The 21632-nt window shown below is 39.4% G+C and overlaps 1 protein-coding gene across 6 annotated transcripts in view; it reads right to left on the bottom strand.

Annotated features, from left to right (window-relative positions):
• Nucleotides 1-21632, bottom strand: part of KCNT2 (potassium sodium-activated channel subfamily T member 2) — a 287270-nt gene that overhangs the window by 71930 nt on the left and 193708 nt on the right. For 4 of the 6 annotated variants that reach the window (XM_034779503.1, XM_034779501.1, XM_034779500.1 and 1 more), the window contains 6 exons: nucleotides 16823-16972; nucleotides 11158-11387; nucleotides 9373-9589; nucleotides 6893-6998; nucleotides 6411-6583; nucleotides 1443-1514 (listed from right to left, as the gene is read on the bottom strand). In XM_034779503.1, the coding sequence (XP_034635394.1) occupies nucleotides 1443-1514; nucleotides 6411-6583; nucleotides 6893-6998; nucleotides 9373-9589; nucleotides 11158-11387; nucleotides 16823-16972 (948 nt within the window). The remainder of the gene's footprint in view (nucleotides 1-1442; nucleotides 1515-6410; nucleotides 6584-6892; nucleotides 6999-9372; nucleotides 9590-11157; nucleotides 11388-16822; nucleotides 16973-21632) is intronic. The other 2 variants (XM_034779504.1, XM_034779502.1) reach the window with 1 other exon arrangement.

Here is a 21632-nt window from a genome sequence, read left to right on the forward strand (position 1 = left end):
CATATAAATGGCCTGGTAAAGGACTTAAAAGGAGGTGCTGGTTAAAGGAACAAAAGGGGGGCAGTTGGGGCTCCTATTGGTACAAAAGGAAGCCAACCCCCCTTTCTTACAGCCTACCTTAACACTCCTATGAGAGAAGGTGGACGGTGAGATCCAAGCCATGGGTTGGCTGGGGGACCTGGATGGAAAATGAAGGGGGACTGGTGGAAGCCCCGAGTAGTTATTTAAAAAAAAACATGGAGTAGCCTGTACTGTACGCTTCATCTGCCAGGCAGTCCCAGACCTCTAATAGTCGTGGCCTGATTAAATTCATATCAAGTGTCTCCTGTCCTTCTTTTGGTATAGCCAGACAAAATATATGGTGATATATTGTAGTACAACTAGTCAAGACTACTATGGTCATTAAACACATCAAGGAAATGGCCAATTTTAAGGCTATGTCTACACAGCCACCAGTAGTAAGCCTCCCAGCCTAGGTGGACAGGTTTGGGTTAGTGGGGCTCACACTGGTGCTCTAAAAATAGCTTTGTAGACAGAGCTGTGAAGCTGCAGCTCAGGCTAGAACTTGGGCTTTTCTTCTGATGTGAGTTGGGAGACTCTCTGCTGTAGGCTGTGTAGACGTAGCCTAAAAGTTCTAAGATAACTTCTATCAGTGTATTATGAATGCCAGTTTGTGTTGTCTGTCACTAAGGTAAATTTGTAAGTATATATGTCTCCATTTACAATAGGCTTGATCATGAGACATGCTGAGCAGCTAGAACTGCTGTTGAAATTGTCACAATTTTACCTATCAATGTAGTCTATGATAAATCCCCCCTTCTTCCTCCCCAACTGACTTCCATAGGACCATATTTGACAGAATAAGTATTGTAGATGCCCAGATGCCTCAGGATTGGGCCCTCTACTCGAGCTAATTTTTTGCGTTAGTGATGACTGTTTAGAAATGGAAATGAAAATCTAATGAGTCTCTTCTAGTCTGAGTTCTAGCCTGACTCGTCCATCAGTGATGCCATGAAATCTAGATAAGCTTTTATAAATATTTAATAGTAAAGGGCTAGGTAGAAGTAATAGGTGATATTTTCAAAGCAGTCTAGTGGTTTTAGACGTAAGTTACTATTAGTGTGTCTAAATCTCGTAATATCCTTTAACAATCCCGGCCAGTATTCACCTAGAAATTCAATACCAAAGAAAGCATTTAAAAAGACGGCCTGATCCTCCAGTGTACTATATAAAGCAAAACCAGATAGTGACTCATTTCTGAGTGATTGAAATCCTTTGGCAGAAATTTGAAATTCCAAATTACAGCACCTTGACACAAACCATGCATGCAGGGGTATTTTTCAAGAACTATCACGACATTCAAACATGCAGTTACAAAGCACAGCACATGACAAACCACTGAACACTACAATGTTTAGAGTTCTGAGGATTATTTTACCTACTTGTCAATAGAGCCCACCATGTAGTAAACCATTGGAAACCAACAGATTGCATCCAGAAAATGCATATCTGGCCTAAGCAGCAGATGGGTTACAATGAAACACAACATCACAACAGTTGCATCTCTTCTGAAGAAACTGAATAAACTATGTTAGTTTGTTTGGAAGAGAGAGGAAGGGAAAACTAGGAAATGTTAAATAAACATTTTAATAACATAGGAAACTATATTTCTGAGCATCAACATTCAATGCTGTTTGCTTTGATCATGATGAAGAATGATCAAGTTTAAATGTGATTTACATAAAAGTTGTTAGTCTTCTAAATCAGAAACTTTATGGCACAATCATACAGCAAACGCTTTATTTAAAGAAAAATTATTGAAGACTAAAGAGGCCTTATTAAATTAGATTCCAATTCATGACCGTAAACATATTTTTAATGAAAATGCTGATTGGGACCAGATCCTCACCTGGTTTCAACCATTATAGTTCCATTAAAATCAATTTTACCCCAGCTATGGATCTTGTCTTATCATTTCTCCCTAAAAGTTATGCATTTCTCCCAACTGTCTGCATTTTTCTTTCCCTTCCACCCCTTCTAAAATAATAGTTAGTTACTTTTAATACTGTAATTGTTGCTTGACATACTATGGTGAAAATAAAGGTCAAAAGCTAATTTTAATCTCAAATTTCCTTATAAGAAAGGAAAGGTAAAATAGTTTTCTACTGTACTCTTTCTGTATTGTACTATAAGTCTTACACCTTTTTCTTCTTCTTAGATACTGAAAGTTCAGTGATAGCAGACAAAATTTTCATCAGCATGAAATGAGGACATATCTAAACATGCACACTACTGCAAATTGCCTCTGTTAACAAACTGCAAAAAAAAAAAAATGTAAGGGATACATGCTAATTTACAGTGGGTGAAATCCTAACTCATTTGAAGTCAATGGCAAAACTCCCATTGACTTCAGTGGGGCCAGGATTTCACCCTATTGCTGTAAGATGTGAAAAGTGTGGGAGACTGATTGCAGTGTCCTTATGTTTACAGTAATTCAGCTGAGTGCTTTCCACAGAAACTGCTCCAGCTGGCTAGGTCACATCTCGGTAAAAGCTTAAGCAGAGACCATAGCTTTCATTTAATGGTGAGATGGCATAATTTTATGTAAACAAAAATGGCATTTTTCAATCTTCAGCAAAAATAAACTAAAAATAGTAAAAGTAACATATCAGAGAGCGTAAAAAGAAATGAAAGCATGGGCCTGAAACCAGAGTTCAGAAAAACACTAGAGGGCACTGTACACTTCCATGTGTGTTCTTAAAGACCAGTGTTATTTGAAATTTGCTAACCATAATTTTAAAAGGATAATTTTTATAGATTTCTTCTGGTGTGTGTGTGTTTATGCTGTTCATTACTGGAATAATTAGAACTATGATATACTAACACCATTATGTACTGTCCTACAAGAAATCTGTATTGGGGGAAGTGGAACCCACTCTGACTGATTTCAGATTCTGTAATGTGAAACTATTTATACTAGAGATGGGACAATGGCACATACACCCAGAGGAGAGTAGGGCCTGGAATCTGATCCAGGATTCAATTTATGCAGCTGGCCTCTTTTTATCATGGTGCAGCCTAAAGGTTCCAAGTTTTTTGGTTCCAAGTTTTGTTTACCTTGGACTTATTGAAACACTGTAACATGGTCCAAAGAGGCTGCATCATGCTCACCATGTTAGGGAATTATTCTCTTCTATAGTACTAATGGGAATGAAGTGGAAAATTTGCCCTGTTTCTGTAGCTGAATGGAATACTTGGAACAGATCGTATATGCTCAGTTGGGAGGGATGAAGCATCCATGAAGCTCCTAACTGAAAATGGAAATTATATGGCTCTCTAAAGTACACAACTATTAATTTTTCAACTTCCCCCGCCCCAAATAAGCTGTGCTTGAACGGAAAGTACTCATTAAAGAAAAGGCAAATAGAAACCTCCACGCATTAAAGGTCAGGAATTTTAAAGAAAACTAAGTGAGCTAGATGAAATAAAATGCAGTTAAAGGCTTAAAATCCTAAAATTGTGCTGAATTTTAGAAAGAATGTATGTTGAGAATTATGAACAGATATAGCAGTCCAGTCTCCCCTCACAACTGCTAGCTGATTTCCAATTTTATACTAGATGTGGGAAAACTGGCTCAGCCCAAATATTAACCAACCTGGACTGGACCCAAACTGTTCACGGGGTTTGAAATGAGTTTAGTTAAACTTTATCTCACTCTACTGTTCCTGCTGTTCCTTCCTGAGGCTTCCCTTGCATTAGTGCCCCCAAATGCATGTACATATGGGAGGCCCCGTGAAGGTTTTCAGTATGCTATGAGCTCTGTCTAGATACTATCATGGAACCCCCAGCATGAGCCATATGGGCTGAAAAGGCCCAGAACCATGGCCTGCTACTTCTGGGGGAAAAGAAAATGCTTCTTGTGGGAGAGAAGAGCTTTTTTTAGCCAACTTAGGAAGACTCTTTCTTGTAAGGAAGGAAGAGAACTCCCAGCTACATCTCCTAGACACATGTAGCTGGATGACAGACATGGAGATTCTCTAGTTAAACATCTTGCCTCGGGAGGGAGCCAGAGCCCATCCTAATAGATTTCCGTGAGTGGCAATGGTGGCTACCAAGCCTCTCTTGGAAAGTGTTCCTGACAGAAGAGAAGACACCTTCTCCGCAACAGAAGCTTGGGGCAGAGACAGAATGATGGGGGATCATAGAATGGGGAAACTTCCAAAAGATCAAAAATAAATATTTGGTATTTCACGTGCTTATTGGAACTGAGTTTCTGGATGTTTTGGAGTTTTACCACCTGTATACCTCTTTATATTTTGTACAATACACTTTATGACTCTGGAATGAAGCCATAGAAGAGAAGTTTGGTTCTTAGTGCATACAATCTTTTTTATGATCCCTTGTTTCCCATTTTCCTGAAACCTAAATACCATATGTTACATGTTCCATCGGCCCTTTTGGACCACACTATCTTGATCTGACCTTTTCAGACTGGAAAATCCTTCCAGACATCAGATGATTTCTATCAGCCATTGCAGAAGTAGAAGATGAATCATTACTGTGAGAGACAGCAGAAAGGAATGTCAACAGCTGTGGCACAAAAGCAGTGAGTGCACTACTTTGTGATAAGGTAAAGAGATTGTGAAATATCAGTCAGAGCATTGACAGTCATTACACTGCGAGAGAGCAGATTGCTTAAGACTGGAAAAAAGTTACTAGATTTTGACCTTTATTTCTACCCTAGTATACCAAGCAACAATTACAATGTTAAAAATAGCCAGGTATTATTTAAGAAAGAAAAGCAGAGTGCACAGAGGGTTAAATTATGTTATGAAACTAAAAAAATATGCACTTCATTATCTGACCTCTGCCTCCCTCCCTCCCCCAGAAACTGAAGCACATAAACAATGCAAATAAACTCTTTTTAATGTGACAAGTCAGTGTACCTGCATGACACACTCCATTTTCAGCCATCACTATAAAGCAGGGGTCGGCAACGTTTGGCACGCGGCTCGCCAGGGTAAGTACCCTGACGGGCCGGGCCAGTTTATTTGCCTGCTGACGCGGCAGGTTCAGCTGATCGTGGCCCCTACTGGCCATGGGTCGCCATCCCGGGCCAATGGGGGCAGCAGGAAGCGGCGCGGGCGAGGGATGTGCTGGCTGTGGCTTCCTGCTGCCCCCATTGGCCCTGGACGACGAACCGCGGCCAGTGGAGGCTGCGATCGGCTGAACCTGCCGCGTCAGCAGGTAAATAAACTGGCCCGGCCTGCCAGGGTGCTTACCCTGGCGAGCCGCGTGCCAAACGTTGCCGACCCCTGCTATAAAGGGACAGATTTTGCCTTGCCCTGGCATGGGAGTGCATAGACTGAGGTGGAGGACAGTGCAAGGAACATTCTGTCCTTCTTGTATAAGAGCCAAGAACAAATGTAATCTCTTCATGGGGGGGACACAAGAAGGAACTGTTTCATGGGGAGGCTATGGCACAGTTGTTCACTATGGTACAATTCCTCCTACAGCTGTTCCTGAGGTGATGAGGATCTACGTCACCCTTAAATCAGGACTGCGACTTAATGGCACAACCGAGCCATAAGTGCATTAATGAATGTTTGTTGTTCTGTGGTTTATATGGCAATCAGTGGACAGAGATATTTCCCAAAGGGCATTTACAGTCTATAGTATTGATCATCTCTGAACTAAGGAGTAATAAAAAATATGCTTAGATAGTATAGGCTCTGTCTTCTGCATTTAATTGATAGACCAGTCAAATAGTACTATAATTACTATTTACTGTGCAAACCATACGCAAACTTGTTCAGAGGCCTGAGTGGGCTTAGATTTGAGTCAGTGTCTTGAAAGGACAAACTGGCTTCTAATGTACAGGTCAGCAGTGTGAATAAAATAGTGCTCCCCTAGGTGCTCTGTAGGCTGGGAAAAGATGGATGCAGACAGGAAACTGAGAAATTCAATCTACATCTGAAATGCAGAGAAGTTAAGATTACTTTCACATGTTAGGTGCAATATTTAAATTGCAATTTATCTCCTAAAATTTTAGAATTTTAAATGATTTTACAACCTATTTTATAATTAACAGTACTCCGATTTCTCAGCTTTTCCTTATAAACCTGGTGTTACCATACTGAGAACTGTATTGTGCTAGGTCCTGATCCAATTCCCGCTGTAGTCAGTGGAAAGACTCCCATTGACTTCACTGAGAGTTATATTAGGTTCTTACTGCACAACACACATGTGATATCATCCTTGTGTCCACTCTTGCTTTAAAGATGTATGTGCCACAATGTTTTTGATTTAAATTGGTCACATGATATGTGACCATCACCCACAGACAATGCACATATTCAGATTTAAACACCTATTTGTATAGTAAATTTTTTTCTTAAAAATACACTTACGGGTTATCCAGAAGTAATACTATAGGGTTGAGTTCTTTCTTTGGTCTGTAATAAGCTCTGAGTGGAACAATAAAGTTGTATAAGCCATTTCCAGCTGTCTCTGCTGCAACTATAATCAATTTATTTTTGAATCCATAGGCTTTGGCATCTTCATAGTAGTTATGTTGGCACCCCTAAAACCAGTATAGAAAACAAAAACTCAGTGGCTTTGGATAGGAGTCGATATTCAGGGATAACAACATTAGAGGTGATTTTTCACTTCCCAAGCTAAAATGTGTCAGCTGAAATGATAAAGAACTCAGTCTTGTCTGAGCTTTACAAACATCTGTTAGCAACACTGTGTGTCAGCATTGGTTGTAGCTGAACGGGTGCTGAATGCTGCTTATCTGCAAGTGCAGACAAGGACAAAATTGTGTTTGGCCACAACAAACAAACGAGCCTTGTTTAACACATGGGTCTATCCATTAATATAAACTTTTTACCTTGTCCAGTCTTAAACAACAAAATGGCACTTTTTCATGCAGCAGATGGCAAAATGTGGGAGAACTTCCAATATAAGGAGAGTAAGGAGGATAACCTTTAGCATACCTAGAAGAGTAGAGAAACAGTTCTGAATACTGTCAACAATTTAACAACTGTAGACCAAACAGGTCTAAATTTTTATTACTACTATTTGTGGAATAGCAAACAGGGGCAAGTATTAACGTATATAATCATACATAACTAAATATGAAATTAAACAAAATAAATACAACTGGTGTTTCCCATATTAAACAATCAAAACAAAACAACCCCAATTTCTAATAAAGATCAAAAGACAATAGCTTGTGGCTTACAGGCATATATATAAAATTCAGTAAAATTAATAAGTGGTAACATTGTAAGGGGATGATATGGGTTGTTTGTTCGTTCATTAGGCTGATAAGTTCCTCATCTAAACAACTTTAAGTGTCAGTCCGCTTCCTGCTGTCTTATGGCATCAGCATGGATTTTCAGCGTAGAAAGTAGATGGATATTCAACATATTTCTGGCTGCTATATAACACTTAAAAGTTAAGCTGATCCTAATGCAGATCAGCTGAAAAATCTAATACAATTTGTACAATTTGTAATAGTAACCTAGATTGCAGCAAAAAGGATTAATTCCAAGAATTTAACCCTTTTCTGATTCCTTCTAGAAATTTATATGCATGAGAATATCAACAGCTATACTGGCGGGAAAATAGATGGGCTATAAATCCTTATACTTTAGGGTGTAAACAAACTGACACGTTTAGGAAGAAATTTCTCTTATTGGCAGTTCATTCCATGATTCTCCACTACAGATTTTCTTTCTTTTTTCTTTGAGGGAGCTGGTAGCAATTTGAGGTCTGTGGAAGGTCATGGGAGTTGTCATGCTCTAATCTTCCACCCTGCAGCTTGTAGACAACAGCTGGTACAGACCCAAAAACCCAAACTGAGGCACAAGCCCCACCCCTATGTTCTGATTGGGAGAGCTCCAAGGCTCCTGATTGGGCTGCTGCCCCTATTTAAATTAGAGGAGGAAACTGGGGCCTGGTCTACACTGGGGGAGGGATCAATCTAAGTTACGCAATTTCAGCTACGTGAATAACATGAATAATGTAGCTGAAGTTGACGCACTTAGATCTACTTACCGCGGTGTCTTCACTGCGGTAGGTCGACTGCTGACACTTCCCCATCGACTCCGCCTATGCTTCTCACTCCGATGGAGTACCGGAGTCGCTCGGTGGTCGATTTATTGCGTCTTCACTAGATGCGATAAATTGACCCCTGCTGGATTGATTGCTCCGGAGGTAAGTGTAGACATGCCGAAATTGTCCATACAACCAGACTTCACACTGTCATGGACTCCTGGTTTTGTGATTACGTGTTCCTGCCTTCTGATTCTGACCTTCCAGTTTCCTGACTGTTGGTAACAAACTCTTGATCCCTGTCCTCTGTTTAGTCTCTTGATTCTGATTTCCTGGCTTTCCAGCTTGGCCTGATTCTTGGTAATTGGCTCCTAGATCCTCAGCCCAGGCCTGATGCTAACCCCTAGGCCAGTTGACCCTCACCCTGTCCCTGACACAGAGACAGACAACAAACTGGACTAGAAAGACCACTGATTTAATCCAGCATGGCAAAATTTTTATTCCTGTAAGTAATCCTATTGAGTCAAATTACTCACATGCATGAGTATTTGCAGGATTGAGCCCTCAGTTTATTTCACTAAAGCATTTTTAATTTCAGTAACAAACTAATAAACACTTGAATAAAATGTTGTGGGGATTTTTTTTTTTTTTTTTGCTTTACCATTGCTGCTTTTTTGTTGCCAATATTCATGCATTCACACTTTTACCACACAATCTATACTATGCTGGAGAGTCCTGTGCAGTGCCCCACAACTCCCCCCTTTAAAGTTTGGAATCTGATCTGTCTCAGATGTCAGTGGACCTTCCTCTATTAAAAAGTCATTTCATTCTTCAGACCGAAATATTCCGTTTTGTTTCCTAGTCAGTTGAGTCATGCCTGAAGTACTCCAAAAACTATGTGCTATAGGGAGACGTTGCCAGGTATGTGAATTTGTGTGTGTTTATGAAATAGCTTTAAAATTCCAAACACAACAAGGTTTTTGTTATTGAGTGTCACAGATGTCCAGCATGAGTTGGAATGTTTTTCTCATTTCAAAATAGCCTTAAGAAGCTTTGACCAATTCATGATTGCACTTCTGAAGAGGAAATCACTTCGCCCTGGGGCCTCGTGTCTTATCACTACAGATGATGTGATATGACCACACAGAAGTTGAGTGCACTTTTGTTTCCTATTAAATGGAATATCGCTAATCAGAAAAAGAGCTGCAATCCTGTCCCCATTGGCTTCAATGGGAGCAGAACCACTCTCTACATTTACCCAGTATTAGCATTTATGAATAGTAATGTCCTGTTTATATTAACTGTACATACTCTAAACCTGTAGAAATGTCATCATCTGATGGAGTAGTTTCATCCTCTGACTGGTCACTTAGAAGATCACACGCTTGAAGTGATGAGGAGTCTGCAACCTCCAAAACAGGTGCTATGCTAGATCTTCTGCCATTTTTACTTCCCTCTGAAGGAAGGGTTAGGGTAGGTCCACTGGAAGATCTACATCCTGTATCTTGTAAATCTATAGCCACGGTCCCTGAAACAGCATCAGAAGCAGCTCTCAATGTACAAGTCAATTAAGCATTTAAAAAAAGGCTAAATTATGCTTATTATGGATGATCTAAAACATAACCAAATATTCAAATAATGTCTGTTTTGGCTATGTATAAAAACTACATTAAAATATAATGTTTAAGCTACATCCAGTATAGCCTTACAGCACTGAACAATATACAAGGCAGTTTCTCATTAATATGGTAATACATTATTTTTTCCAAATACATATCAGTCTATGGCATTTAAAAACATATTCCATGCAATCAGGCTGTGAGAATATGCACAAATAAATTGCAGATTATATTGAATTTATGAATGCTGTTATATATCCATAATAAGGAATTTGACTTAATAAATCTGAATATTATAACCAGAGAAACTTAAGATTTCCAGTTGTGTAAATGAGATCAGAATTTGACACCTTGACTCTTAATGCCTTTGTTCTTCCTGGTTCTGTTACATCATGTTTCTGGAAACAAAATAGAGTCTGATGAGTTGTTTGATGGATAAAAAAATGTCTGGTGACCTGGATATTGGGATTTTACCTCCTAATTTATGCCACTAAGAGATACTGCTTCCTTGTACAAGAAATGGGAATAATTCTGATCCGACTGATTATCGTTTAATATTAGGCCAATTTGTAATGAATTAGCTTGTGGTATTCATATGAATGTACAAACTATGGGAATTCATCTTTTGCATATGGGAATTCATTGCATGAGATATTTTAGACTGTTGGTACATTTTACTAAATTACCATCAAATGTATCAATTAAACTTGTGTCTTGAATTATAAATTATACTTTTAGACAGCAAGAGACTGCAGCCTTTTGTGACTAAATACTTTCAGTATTTGCTACAGGCCTGAGTTCTGGACTCTGCCAACCTACACTCAGTGGAGGAGAAGGGAAACAATGATACAGGTGGTCTTATGACACTTCTATGCTCCCATCCTAATCCTGGCACTCGCTAGGATAATAGCCCTATCTTAGGCACTAGCTTTTGGCCAGCTTTTAGGATAATAGCCCTATCTTAGGCACTAGCTTTAGGTGACCCTAAAGGGTCACCGCCAGGCACATCCCTTTTTCTGCTTGGACATGCCCTTTCAGCTTGCTGAGTGACATGGGAGCTGGTGTGGTTGCTTGATCACCTGGATGTTCTTCCATGCTCGGGGACCTCTTCACTGGCTTGTTAAATTGATATTACAGCTGCTTTGCACCACTTGGGATCTGGTCTGAACTTTGTGGGGTTTTTAAATAACCTTATGAGTTTCCTTGGCAAGTGACTTGTTAGACAGTATTCTCATTTGCATAGAGTTTATATGTGATGTTGTATTTCTGTATATAGCAAGAGTATGACATTTATTTTGATCTTGTTGGAACCCTTTTTTTTTTAATTGAATATGTACATTTAAACCTAATGAAGGAAAATGTTTTCCATTGCATAGGGCATTTTCTTTTAAAATAGCTTTGCAGTTTTAGTGTAGTACATTTTTGAGCTTTCTTTTCTATAGTTTCAGAATATTTTATGAGATTTACCTGTACTTACCCATACTGGCAATTACACTGTGCAAAGGCAACCTAGAAGGTCCATGGTAGTATGATTTGGATTCATTATTTTTTCTATGCTGTTCTTGCTTTTTAAAAGCTGAATTTTCTTCTTTGGTAATGTTGATATAAAAACATACATCTGTAGAGCTCATAATATATCGAGGGCCTGGATTCAGCAAAATGTTTTTGTTATCTTCCCTCCTAACACCAATCAAACAGACTCCAAACCTTAATTAAAGAAGGAAAATACAAGGTTTATTGAATGTAACTCAATAAAACAGAAATTACAGACTACAATAATGGATCCTTAATTTAGTGTTACTTACATGCTGCAGAGTCAAAACGTGCACATTCTTGGAAAACAAATATTTGAAAATACAGTATTTAACAAATTATTCCCAAAACAGGCCATCTGTGATCAAGAACAGTTCCTTGGGAGTTATGAATCCCAAACCACTTCAAAAACTTTTTATTCTATAGCAGTATTCTTCCGATGTTGGGCCAGTTAATTTCTGATATCAGACATATAGTCCCTTCTGAGAATACAATAGATGTATGGTACTCTGTTAATTCATCATACTAAGCTGTTCCATTATTCAACTGTCAATGGAATTGTTTTCAGATTCCCCACCCTCCCCTAATTTAGTCTTAGGGTTTTTGATCAGTAGTAGAAAATAGGGAATTAAAAAGACAGCCACTGTTCTAATTTTATAATGTTAAAAATGAACTCTTACATATAAATATGATTGCAGGATACATTAAATGTGTACATTCATGTTACAATATTTTAAAACCCTAATAATCTATTTATACACGCTTTATCAATTGATTCATTTTATTAGAAACAACCTTTTTTACCAGAATGAAGGTAATATACATGAAACTGACATTTGTGCATGCATACTCAGCATAAGCTTGTACAAATGAATGTGTTCAAAATATCTCAGGACACATTTGAGGTTAAGGTGATCTGAAAATATAGTCTAGATTGTCAATAAATGAGGTAATCAGATGAATCAGACCCTAGTTTTTGAGGATGGGACTGTGGAAAGTTTGACGATTAAAATATGTTGGGGAGGGAGGGAAATGATTCTTGGATAAAGAAATGGAAAGGTTGAATGTTGATATCTGTATGCAGGAGACATAATGGAATTTGAACGATGGGAGCATAACTCTGACTCATAGATCTTTTGATTGTTGCACTCCTGTGATGCATCTGACAAGCACATTGATGTTCCTCTGATTTTGTCCCTGAAAGTACAATCTGCCATACTGCCTTGGCAGGCTTGCTCTCCATACTTGATAGCAACCATTTTCAGTTTAAGGTAGAATGTGCAGTAATTATTAGTGCATGTGCTCCAACTGATGCAAGGCCTGATGCTGAAAAAGAGGCTTTTTATGCAACATTGAATGACATTGTATGTAGTACATCACTCCTCCTGCATATTGTCATAGCAGGAGATATGAACATGAGAATTGGCCATGATAGAACTGAATCTGAACTGGTACTGGGACTATACAGTTTATCAGAAGAGAGATCGGATGATGGTGTGTGTCTACTTAAATTTGCTTCCACGCATGGACTATTTTCAATGGCTACCTGGTTTCAGCACAAGAATTGCCATAAGTATACATTTTGGTAACCATGGGGAAACAATGCAATCTTGGGATTTCAAACCAGAATGAGATCCTTGACTAAACTCATTCAGGATGTATAAGAATTTACGAGTGCTGCTCTTGCTCCAGAATCTGATCATCAAACCCTAATAGCAACAATGATGATATATTAATAAAGTTTGAGAGATGGGTATCTACTATATCAGGGGTTCTCTAACTGGGGGTTGTGACCAATCAAGGTTATTATGTGGGAGATTTTGAGCTGTCAGCCTCGACCCCAAACCCCACTTCACTTCCAGCATTTATAATACAGATGCTCCCCAGATCATGCAAATCTGATTTACAGAAATCTGCACTTACAGAAAAAGTTCCATAAGTTCTGTAAGCTTTTTTTCGTGAGTGTGTGTGTGTGTGTGTGTAATTGTCAGGTATATGTTCCCAACTTATGCAAAATTTGACTTATGCAAGGCATTCCGGAATGGAACGCTTGTGTAAGTTGGGGAGTGTCTGTATTGTTAAATATTTTTAAAAGGTTTTAATTTATAAGGGTTGGGGGTTCCCCACTTAGAGGCTTGCTGTGTGAAAGGGGTCACCAATACAGAAGTTTGAGAACTACTGTACTATATCAAAAATTTTCAGTGTTGATAAGCTTCATAATAAAGTGATCACTAAGATCATAAGAGTTATGCGGTATCCATTTCCAACAAATATTCTATAGTGGATGACTAGTTGTCTGCCATAGCGAAAGAGTGGACTTCATTTTGGGATTCTATCTCACAGACTGCTGGAGAACAACTCAGACCAAGGAGAATGACAAACATTAGATTACAGATGATACCATCAAATTATGGGAGAGGAAAAAGTGATATGGTGCAGAATGGCTGCACTGCAAGGTCAGAGTTGAGTCAGTAAAAGGAGGAAATGGGCAAAAGAGAAAAGTCTTGAACGAGCAAGAGGGCCCGTCAGAATGCTCACAATCAATGCTGGAATAGTACAGTGCAATGTATTGCTGAAGCCTCTGGAAGACATGACCAGAAATGTGTATCTGAGACTCTGAAAGTCCTAATTGGATGTCCATATTTGCCTCTTCCACCAGTTAAGGACAAAATTGGGAAATACTGCCAGCATATTGATTCACAACTTAAGCATTGGAATGCACATTTTTGTGACTTAATGAACAGATCAGCACTAGCATGTAAACTACAACTTAATGCAAAAACAAATCCATCAGAAAAAAGGCCGGTGAAACAGTTATGAAATGATAAAACACCTTATGTTGACTATTTCATCAGGACATCTTATGAGTGAAGCCTATATTTAGTTCACTGGCTTCAAAGAGTTGTCTTAAAAGTTTGGGAAATCAGACATATTTTAGAAGAAAGCAAAAGGGGCTACATTATGTCTTTTAAAAAAGAAGTGATCATCTTGATCAAATTATAGGGTAATAACACTGCTGTCAATCCCAAGGAACAAAGAGTCCTGTGGCATCTTATAGACTAAGAGACATATTGGAGCATAAGCTTTTGTGGGCGAATAGCCACTTCGTTAGAGGCATCTGAGTCTGGATCTGTAAAAAGCAACAAACGCGGCTACCCCTCTGATACTTAATCCCAAGGAAGGTGTTTATGCAGGACCGGTGCTACCATTAAGGCAAACTAGGTGGTTGCCTAGGGCACCAAGATTTGGGGGTGCCAAAAAGCAGTGCCCCCAATTTTTTTTTACAGCTTTTCTATGCCCCCTCCCCGAGCATGCAGTAGCCACTCCACTTCACTTCTCCCGCCTCCCAGGCTTGCAGCGCCAATCAGCTGTCTGGCGCCAAAAGCCTCGGAGGGGAGAAGAATTGGAGCGGGGGCGGCGTGCTCGGGGAGGAGGCGGAGCAGAGGTGAGCTGGGGTGGGGAGCTGCCTCACGGCTCCCGGGGGGGGGGCTGCTGTGGGGGGGGCGCCTCAGGGCAGAGGGGGGGGAGCTGCCATGCGAAACTTCCTTGCACCGGCCCTGTGTTTATGATCATATTACTGAACCAACTGAAATATTGTCTCAAACCAAAAATGAGAAACAACCGTTCTGACTTCCATACAGGTCAATCTACAATCTATGCCAGGGGTAGCCAACCTGAGCTTAAGAAGAGGCCAGAATTTACCAATGTACGTTGCCAAAGAGCCACAATAATATGTTAGCAGCCCCCGCCCCCCAGCGCCTCCCACCCACCGGCAGCCCTGCCAATCAGCACCTCCTCCTTCCTCCCCACACCTCCTGATCAGCTGTTTTGTGGCGTGCTGGAGGCTCTGGGAGGGAGGGAGTAAGAGCAAGGGCATGGCAGGCTCAGGAGAGAGGGAGGGAATGGGTGGAGTGGGGGCAGGGCCTGTGGCAGAGCCAGGGGTTAAGCACCCCCCGGCATATTGGAAAGTTGGCGCCTGTAGCTCCAGCCCCGGAGTCGATGCCTATACAAGGAGCCGCATATTAACTTCTGAAGAGCCGCATGTGGCTCTGGAGCCACAGGTTGGCCACCCCTGACCTACGCTATATATATATTATCTGTGGAACGTTATTGCAGCACTGTGAACACTGCTATATCAGCATGGGGTGCTTAGCAGAGTAACTGTACTGTGCTACATCTAGCTGTGTAAGGGTCAATGGTTGTATTAGACAGGTTTTCAACAGAATCATTGATTTGCCAGGAATGCGTTCTCACGTTCATTAAATAATGTTCCAATAGACTATCTGATGACAAAACAGACTGAGGTCAACATAGGAGGTGTGAAATTTAAAAATTCATCTTTAGAGGCTCTCAAGTATGACAATGATATTGCTTTATTGGGAGAGATATGACTGACCAGCTAATGCTGGAAGAGTCATAATCTGTAGAATTTATGAGACTCAAGACTTGGGTGAAAAAACAAAAGCAATGCATGCCTCCTATAAAACAAACTACTAACCTTCCAATGCTGCATGTAGATGGCAATGGTACTGAATGAGTGAATAGTTCTATCTGGGTAATTGGTTTACAGCAGGAGATTCAATAACCGAAGAAGTTCCACATCAGCTTGGTCTTGTGTCAGTGACATTTCAGCATTTTCAAAGGACTCTGATTGGTGGGATGTCTGCGTGACAACTAAGATATGAATGTTCAGTGTGGTAGTGATGACAACCCTGTTACATGAAGCAGAAACATGGCATTTAAAAACAACTGAGGGGAGGATACTAAACACTTTTCAGTGTGAAAAGTTATGGTATATTCTTAACATCCATTGCTTGGATTTTGTCACAAATGAGGAGATACTTAAGATCCTGGCAAGTTGCAACCTTGCACCAGTTGGCAACAAGATGACTGCAATGATGGGGTCATGAAGAGAAATGTACGCTTTTATAGAAGACTTATCGAGCTGTGGTTGAAAGGAGTAGAGCACCATGCTGACCACAAATGAGGTTGAAAGATGGAATTTTGAGGGATTTAAGAAATTTAAATCCTCCCATACTGCCTCTTGACAAAGGAAGAAGATTTGCAAGGGTCCATTCAAGATGGAAGGCCATTCTGTGCACTGCCACAGCTACATCGTAGCCATGTGAATTTTGCACGATTCATCAAATATGAACTTAGCCTTTGACAGATGTGAAAGATCCAGTTCCTACAGAGAAGATATTTTAAGCATTCTTTAGATTCTATCCAGGAAAAAAGCCTTTAAGTTGTATCAGCTAGGCAAAGGATGTATTGAATGTTTAATTTTGATAACTCCATATCAAGATGTTGATCTCCTGAATGTGATATCCATTCTTGAAATCTGCCTAGAGAGAACTAATCTCCTTTTGCCTTAAGGTTAGGCTGGTACATATAGACCAAAAAGGGTTTTCTTTTGACACTCAAAACTGGCAAGAGAATACACAAGTCCAATAAAGTTTACAAGGGTCAGCAGCTATTAAAAACCAGAAGCAAAAGCAATACATAAGGTGGCAGTGACAACACAGAACAATGCAGTACAATATTTACTCTATGGACTCAACATACATGAAGATTCATCTTAATTTATAATCCTCTAATAATAAACATACTTTTTATGTGCATGGAAAGAAGCATATGTAAAGCTCTTTCCCTCATATTCAGCAAAAAACGTACTGTCCTCCAGATTAATGTGATACACTTCATTACCAGAGCATCGGCCGTACATTTTCTGCCACTGTTCTGGTGATTGTTGACCCTCCCTGAAACACACAGATAATGAGAATAATTTTAAACTTTGATGTAAAAACATCTGATTAATCATAGCAGTATCAAATGGCAGTAGTTTCTACAGATGTCTATTAGAAAGGCCCCACAAGCTAAACTGAAAGAAATATTTGCTTAGTAGCAGGGATGAGCAGATATTAATTAGATATTAATTACATGAATTAAGAAAGATTCTCTGTTCTAAAGTAATGGTGTATTAAAAGTATCTCTACACTTTCTTGATAGTGAAGAGTGGAGACAATGTGAATTTCAAGTAATCCAGTCATAGTAAGTATATGAATTGCCATTTATATACTATTTCTATTAATACAAAAGAGCTGGAAATGGATCCTCATTAAAGATTATTAAGAAAATTTCAAAAGAACCAGTGGTGTGAGGTCCAGGTAACTGGGTAAGCAAATGGGTGTCAATCTGGCTATGGGCAAAATACCCCATTTGCAGTTTTGTTTTTACTATGTTCAGTGTTTTTAGCCTAATCTTAGATAGGGCTATTTAGTTACATACATGTTTCTTCCTACCTTGTTCTTTATTCTGACACCCCAGTTCAGAAAACGCCACTTCTTTACCTGTCTAAAGCTCTCCTGACCTTTTATTTCACATCAACCAAGTGGGCTGCTTGTGCACACATGAGGCCACAATGGACATGTGCTCAGTCATCCATCTATGCAATTGTAGGATTAGGTTCTATGGCTTCAAACTTGCTATGACATCAATGTAGACTGACTCTGTGCCCATGTGGAACTCCACTGACTTAAGACCTTATGGAACCCTATTAATGGATCCCATTGCATGGACCCTTTTTCAGAATCAGGGTCATGGGGATCAGAATATGTAATTATCTATCTTGTGGAGCTGAGATCAAAATCCAGCCTAAAGTACGTTGCTGGGGACTGAACAATTTCAGTTTACCAACAAATATTTTTGCCTTTCTTTCTGAACGTTATACTTCTTCCCAACACCTAATGTACACATTTTTTGTTTCTTTTCATGAAGAATTTTGTAAATATGTATGATTTTGAACCATTTTGAAAAACAAAACTATAAGATTGATACTTCATACAGATTTGTGAAGACAAAAATAGAGTAAATAAAAACAAAAAAAAGTAAAAAGATATAACTATCTGCATATAATTCAATATTCCAATAAACTGAATGAGTCTATCAGTAATTTACCTACTTGATTCAGGGACTATGCATTTATCAATGAATGTCTATTTCACCTTGTTGCAGTGTTTAAAAGCATATTAACCATTCCAATTTCTCAGATGAAATATTCATGACATTGTAGTTAAATGCATGTTATGCAGCCATAACAATCATAAAAAATATTGAGTAACTATTAACCTGCCCAGCAGCACACATTGGATTTTTTTGGATTTTATATGTAAACTGTGAAATCTGGACACATTTTAAAAAGTTAAGGAACAGTATCTGATTAGAGGTGTTCACATACATTATCTTCTGGTTATATAGTGGAACAAAATTCTTTAGGTTCTGTTGCAAAGTTGGTACTCTAATCAATATGTATCTCTGATGGACCTTGGTCTACTCTTCCTACTTCCATAGCTTTCTAAGTCCATGTCTACATTTACCGGTAAACCAGCACTGCTGTGATCGATGCAGCGGTGTCGATTTAGTAGGTCTTGTGAAGACCCGCTAAGTCAATGGCAGAGTGCTCTCCCATCGACACAGAACAGTGTAGAGACTGCATTAAGTCACTTAAGCTATGTCGATTTAAGTTACGTTATTCATGTAAAGTATAAGTAGTGTAAATTAGGTCGATTTTACCACCGGGGTGTTGACAAGGCCTAATTGTTCCTCTAGTCTTCTTTGCCCATCAACCCCCTTTGACTTGACAGTCTCTTGGTCTTCACAATGTCTCTCTATACCTCTTCAAATATCCCTTCAAACATTCACTAGGCTCTTTCTAAAGCTTCCTAACCCCATGGCTTGCTTCCAGAAGCTAAAGAAGTAATGTTATTGTCATTAATATAAAGAGGATTATTTATTGAGGCCACTGGACACAAGCAGAACCTGTAGCATACTCTATCACACACACACACACACACCACAAATTAAATGCACCTGTGCTGCCTGGCATCACTTCAGCATGTCTCCCTAGTCATGGTCTGAGTTATGGAAGAGAATGATTAGTACACTACAGCAGATCCCTGTCTGATACTCACCAAGCCCTTGCACTCCCTTCTACTCTACCTCTTTCTCCCAACCTGAAATTTATTCTGGTCTCTAAATGGAATTCCACACTTTGCTTTTGTTTGCAGTAGAGTGACTTTTATGTTGCGCTACAGCATTGAGAACACCCTTGATAGTTTTATAAAACAAAAGGTTGTGCTTTCCTTTGTATATGAAATAACCAAGCAGATAAACATAGTTAAAGGGCATTTACCACTAGATGTTAGAGATATTATAAATAATTATTCTATTATTCCAATTTTTGGGGTGCTGTGGGAGAAGCCCTACCATGCCACCACTTGTAGGACAAAGCCTGTTTCTTTATTTTTCAGCACAATCAACATGCATTTAATAATCAGACCTATATGTACGAAACTTTATACTACATCTTTTAACAATTGTTATCTTTCAAGGTTTAAAATGGACTAAATCATTAGGTAATGTGATGCAAATACTTGTATGTATGGGGGGGGTTAAAGTGGAGGGAAATCAAATTTTTATGGTTTATCAAATATTTTAAAATTTGAAAAGTTTGGGGAGAAGGAAGAGTTATAGATGATTCAATGGGAGCCATTTGGAGACTAGTGGCAAGTATTTTATTTTCATAATAAGAACAAGGTTTTCAGTATTTGCAGTATAGCTGACTTGTTGGTCCCTTCTTTCTATCCCAAAATTAAGCTACCAGCTGGTGGTCTAGCATGCAAGAGATTATGGGAACTACAACTGCTGATTTGATGATACCTCCCCGCTCCCACCCAATGATGGTGTACAGGATGCAGGTAGTATGACCAGCCACTGTATATTAACCTCACCCAATGTTCTAACAGCTGGAGATCGGGAATTGAGGATCCTGGGCAAAAACTGAGCACAGCTAAGTTGCTTGAGGCATCTTTTAACACTCACTGATATGACATACTGAGCATGAAACATGTGAAAACAACAAATATGAGAGCAATTAAGGCTTAACACATAATTTGGGAGGTTGCAATTCGAAGTTTTGGATGTTAATGTGAAAATTGTAGCCTCTATGTATAAATTGACCTGTTCCAACTGGGAATAATATCCCAATCCACCTGGATGGAAGCACGTCCTGGTAGGATACGTCTATACTAGAATTGTGAGTATGCCTCCCAGCCCAGACAGACAGACTTGTGCTAATTTGAGCTAGCCATGTAGACATTCCAGCACAGGTGTTGGTTCAGGCGGTCAGGTGATCTTGGATTTGGGCAGCTAGTCTGTGCTGCCCTCTATGCTGCAGTATCCACACTACTATATTTGGTGTGTTAGCTTGAGTAGAGCTACCATAAGTCTGGTTACCTGGGTTGGGAGGCTGTCTCTTACGGTAAGTCTTCACTAGCAGCACTTTAATGTGGCTGCGTAGTCATGGAACCAGCACTGGGAGAAAGCTCTCCCAGCGCTGTAAAAAATCCACCCCCACGAGGGGAGTAGCTACAAGTACTGGGGAGCGCAGCTTAGGATGACCAGACAGCAAATGTGAAAAGTCAGGACAGGGGGTGGAGGGTAATAGGAACCTATATAAGAAAAAGACCCAAAAATTGGGACTGTCTCTATAAAATCGGGACATCTGGTCACCCTCACACAGCCAACAGCGCTGGTGCACGGTCTACACTGCCACTTTACAGTGCTGAAACTTGCAGCACTCGGGGTGTGTTTTTTCACAACCCTGATCGAGAAAGTTGCAGCGCTGTACAGTGGCAATGTAGACAAGGCCTTAGTGATGTGTTTTTGACCATGGTGATTTTTTAAAGTATACCATTACTAGGACTCACATCCCTTGTACAAGAAACCCAACTTAGGTCCCAACTCCCACTCTAGATCTTCCTCTAGATAGGAAGGAACAAGAGTATTTCTGTCACATGTTAACAAGATCATAGTACCCTAGGCTACAGTTGTTTCTGCTCAGATACAAACATCACAAGGCTTTGCCTGCTGTTCTTTGCATGATTGTGACCTTTCCACATTGATCCAGTCAATTAAAACTTAATCTGATTCATGCTAAACGTTTCTATTACAGCTAATCAATGAATGCATGCCTTTAGGACAGGTAACAATAATCAGTTTTTATTTGCTGTCTTGCCTTATTTCAAATCTCTTTAGAAAATCCATATCACTACCAATCTTTTTATTGATTTTTATTTCTGCTCCAAAATATTTTTGGTTTTCTTTCCTGCTTTCATACAATCTCAAAGATATGTGATAATGCATTTATTAAAAGTTGCCGGGGAGGATACAAAATAAGCTTGCTTCAAAAAACACACATAAAAATTGCTAGTTTAAATTATTTTCCTCACAGTGGTTATGCCACTAACTACAGCTGGAAAATGTCTGTCTCTATCTTACTTTGGTGACCAATCACACTCAATATTATAAAACCAAATTCTGAATTGAAATCCATAGTTTCTGAAGTTTGTGCCACCCTGA

Source organism: Trachemys scripta, chromosome 8 (genome assembly GCF_013100865.1).
Source record: "Trachemys scripta elegans isolate TJP31775 chromosome 8, CAS_Tse_1.0, whole genome shotgun sequence".
Taxonomy (NCBI): Eukaryota; Metazoa; Chordata; order Testudines; family Emydidae; genus Trachemys; species Trachemys scripta.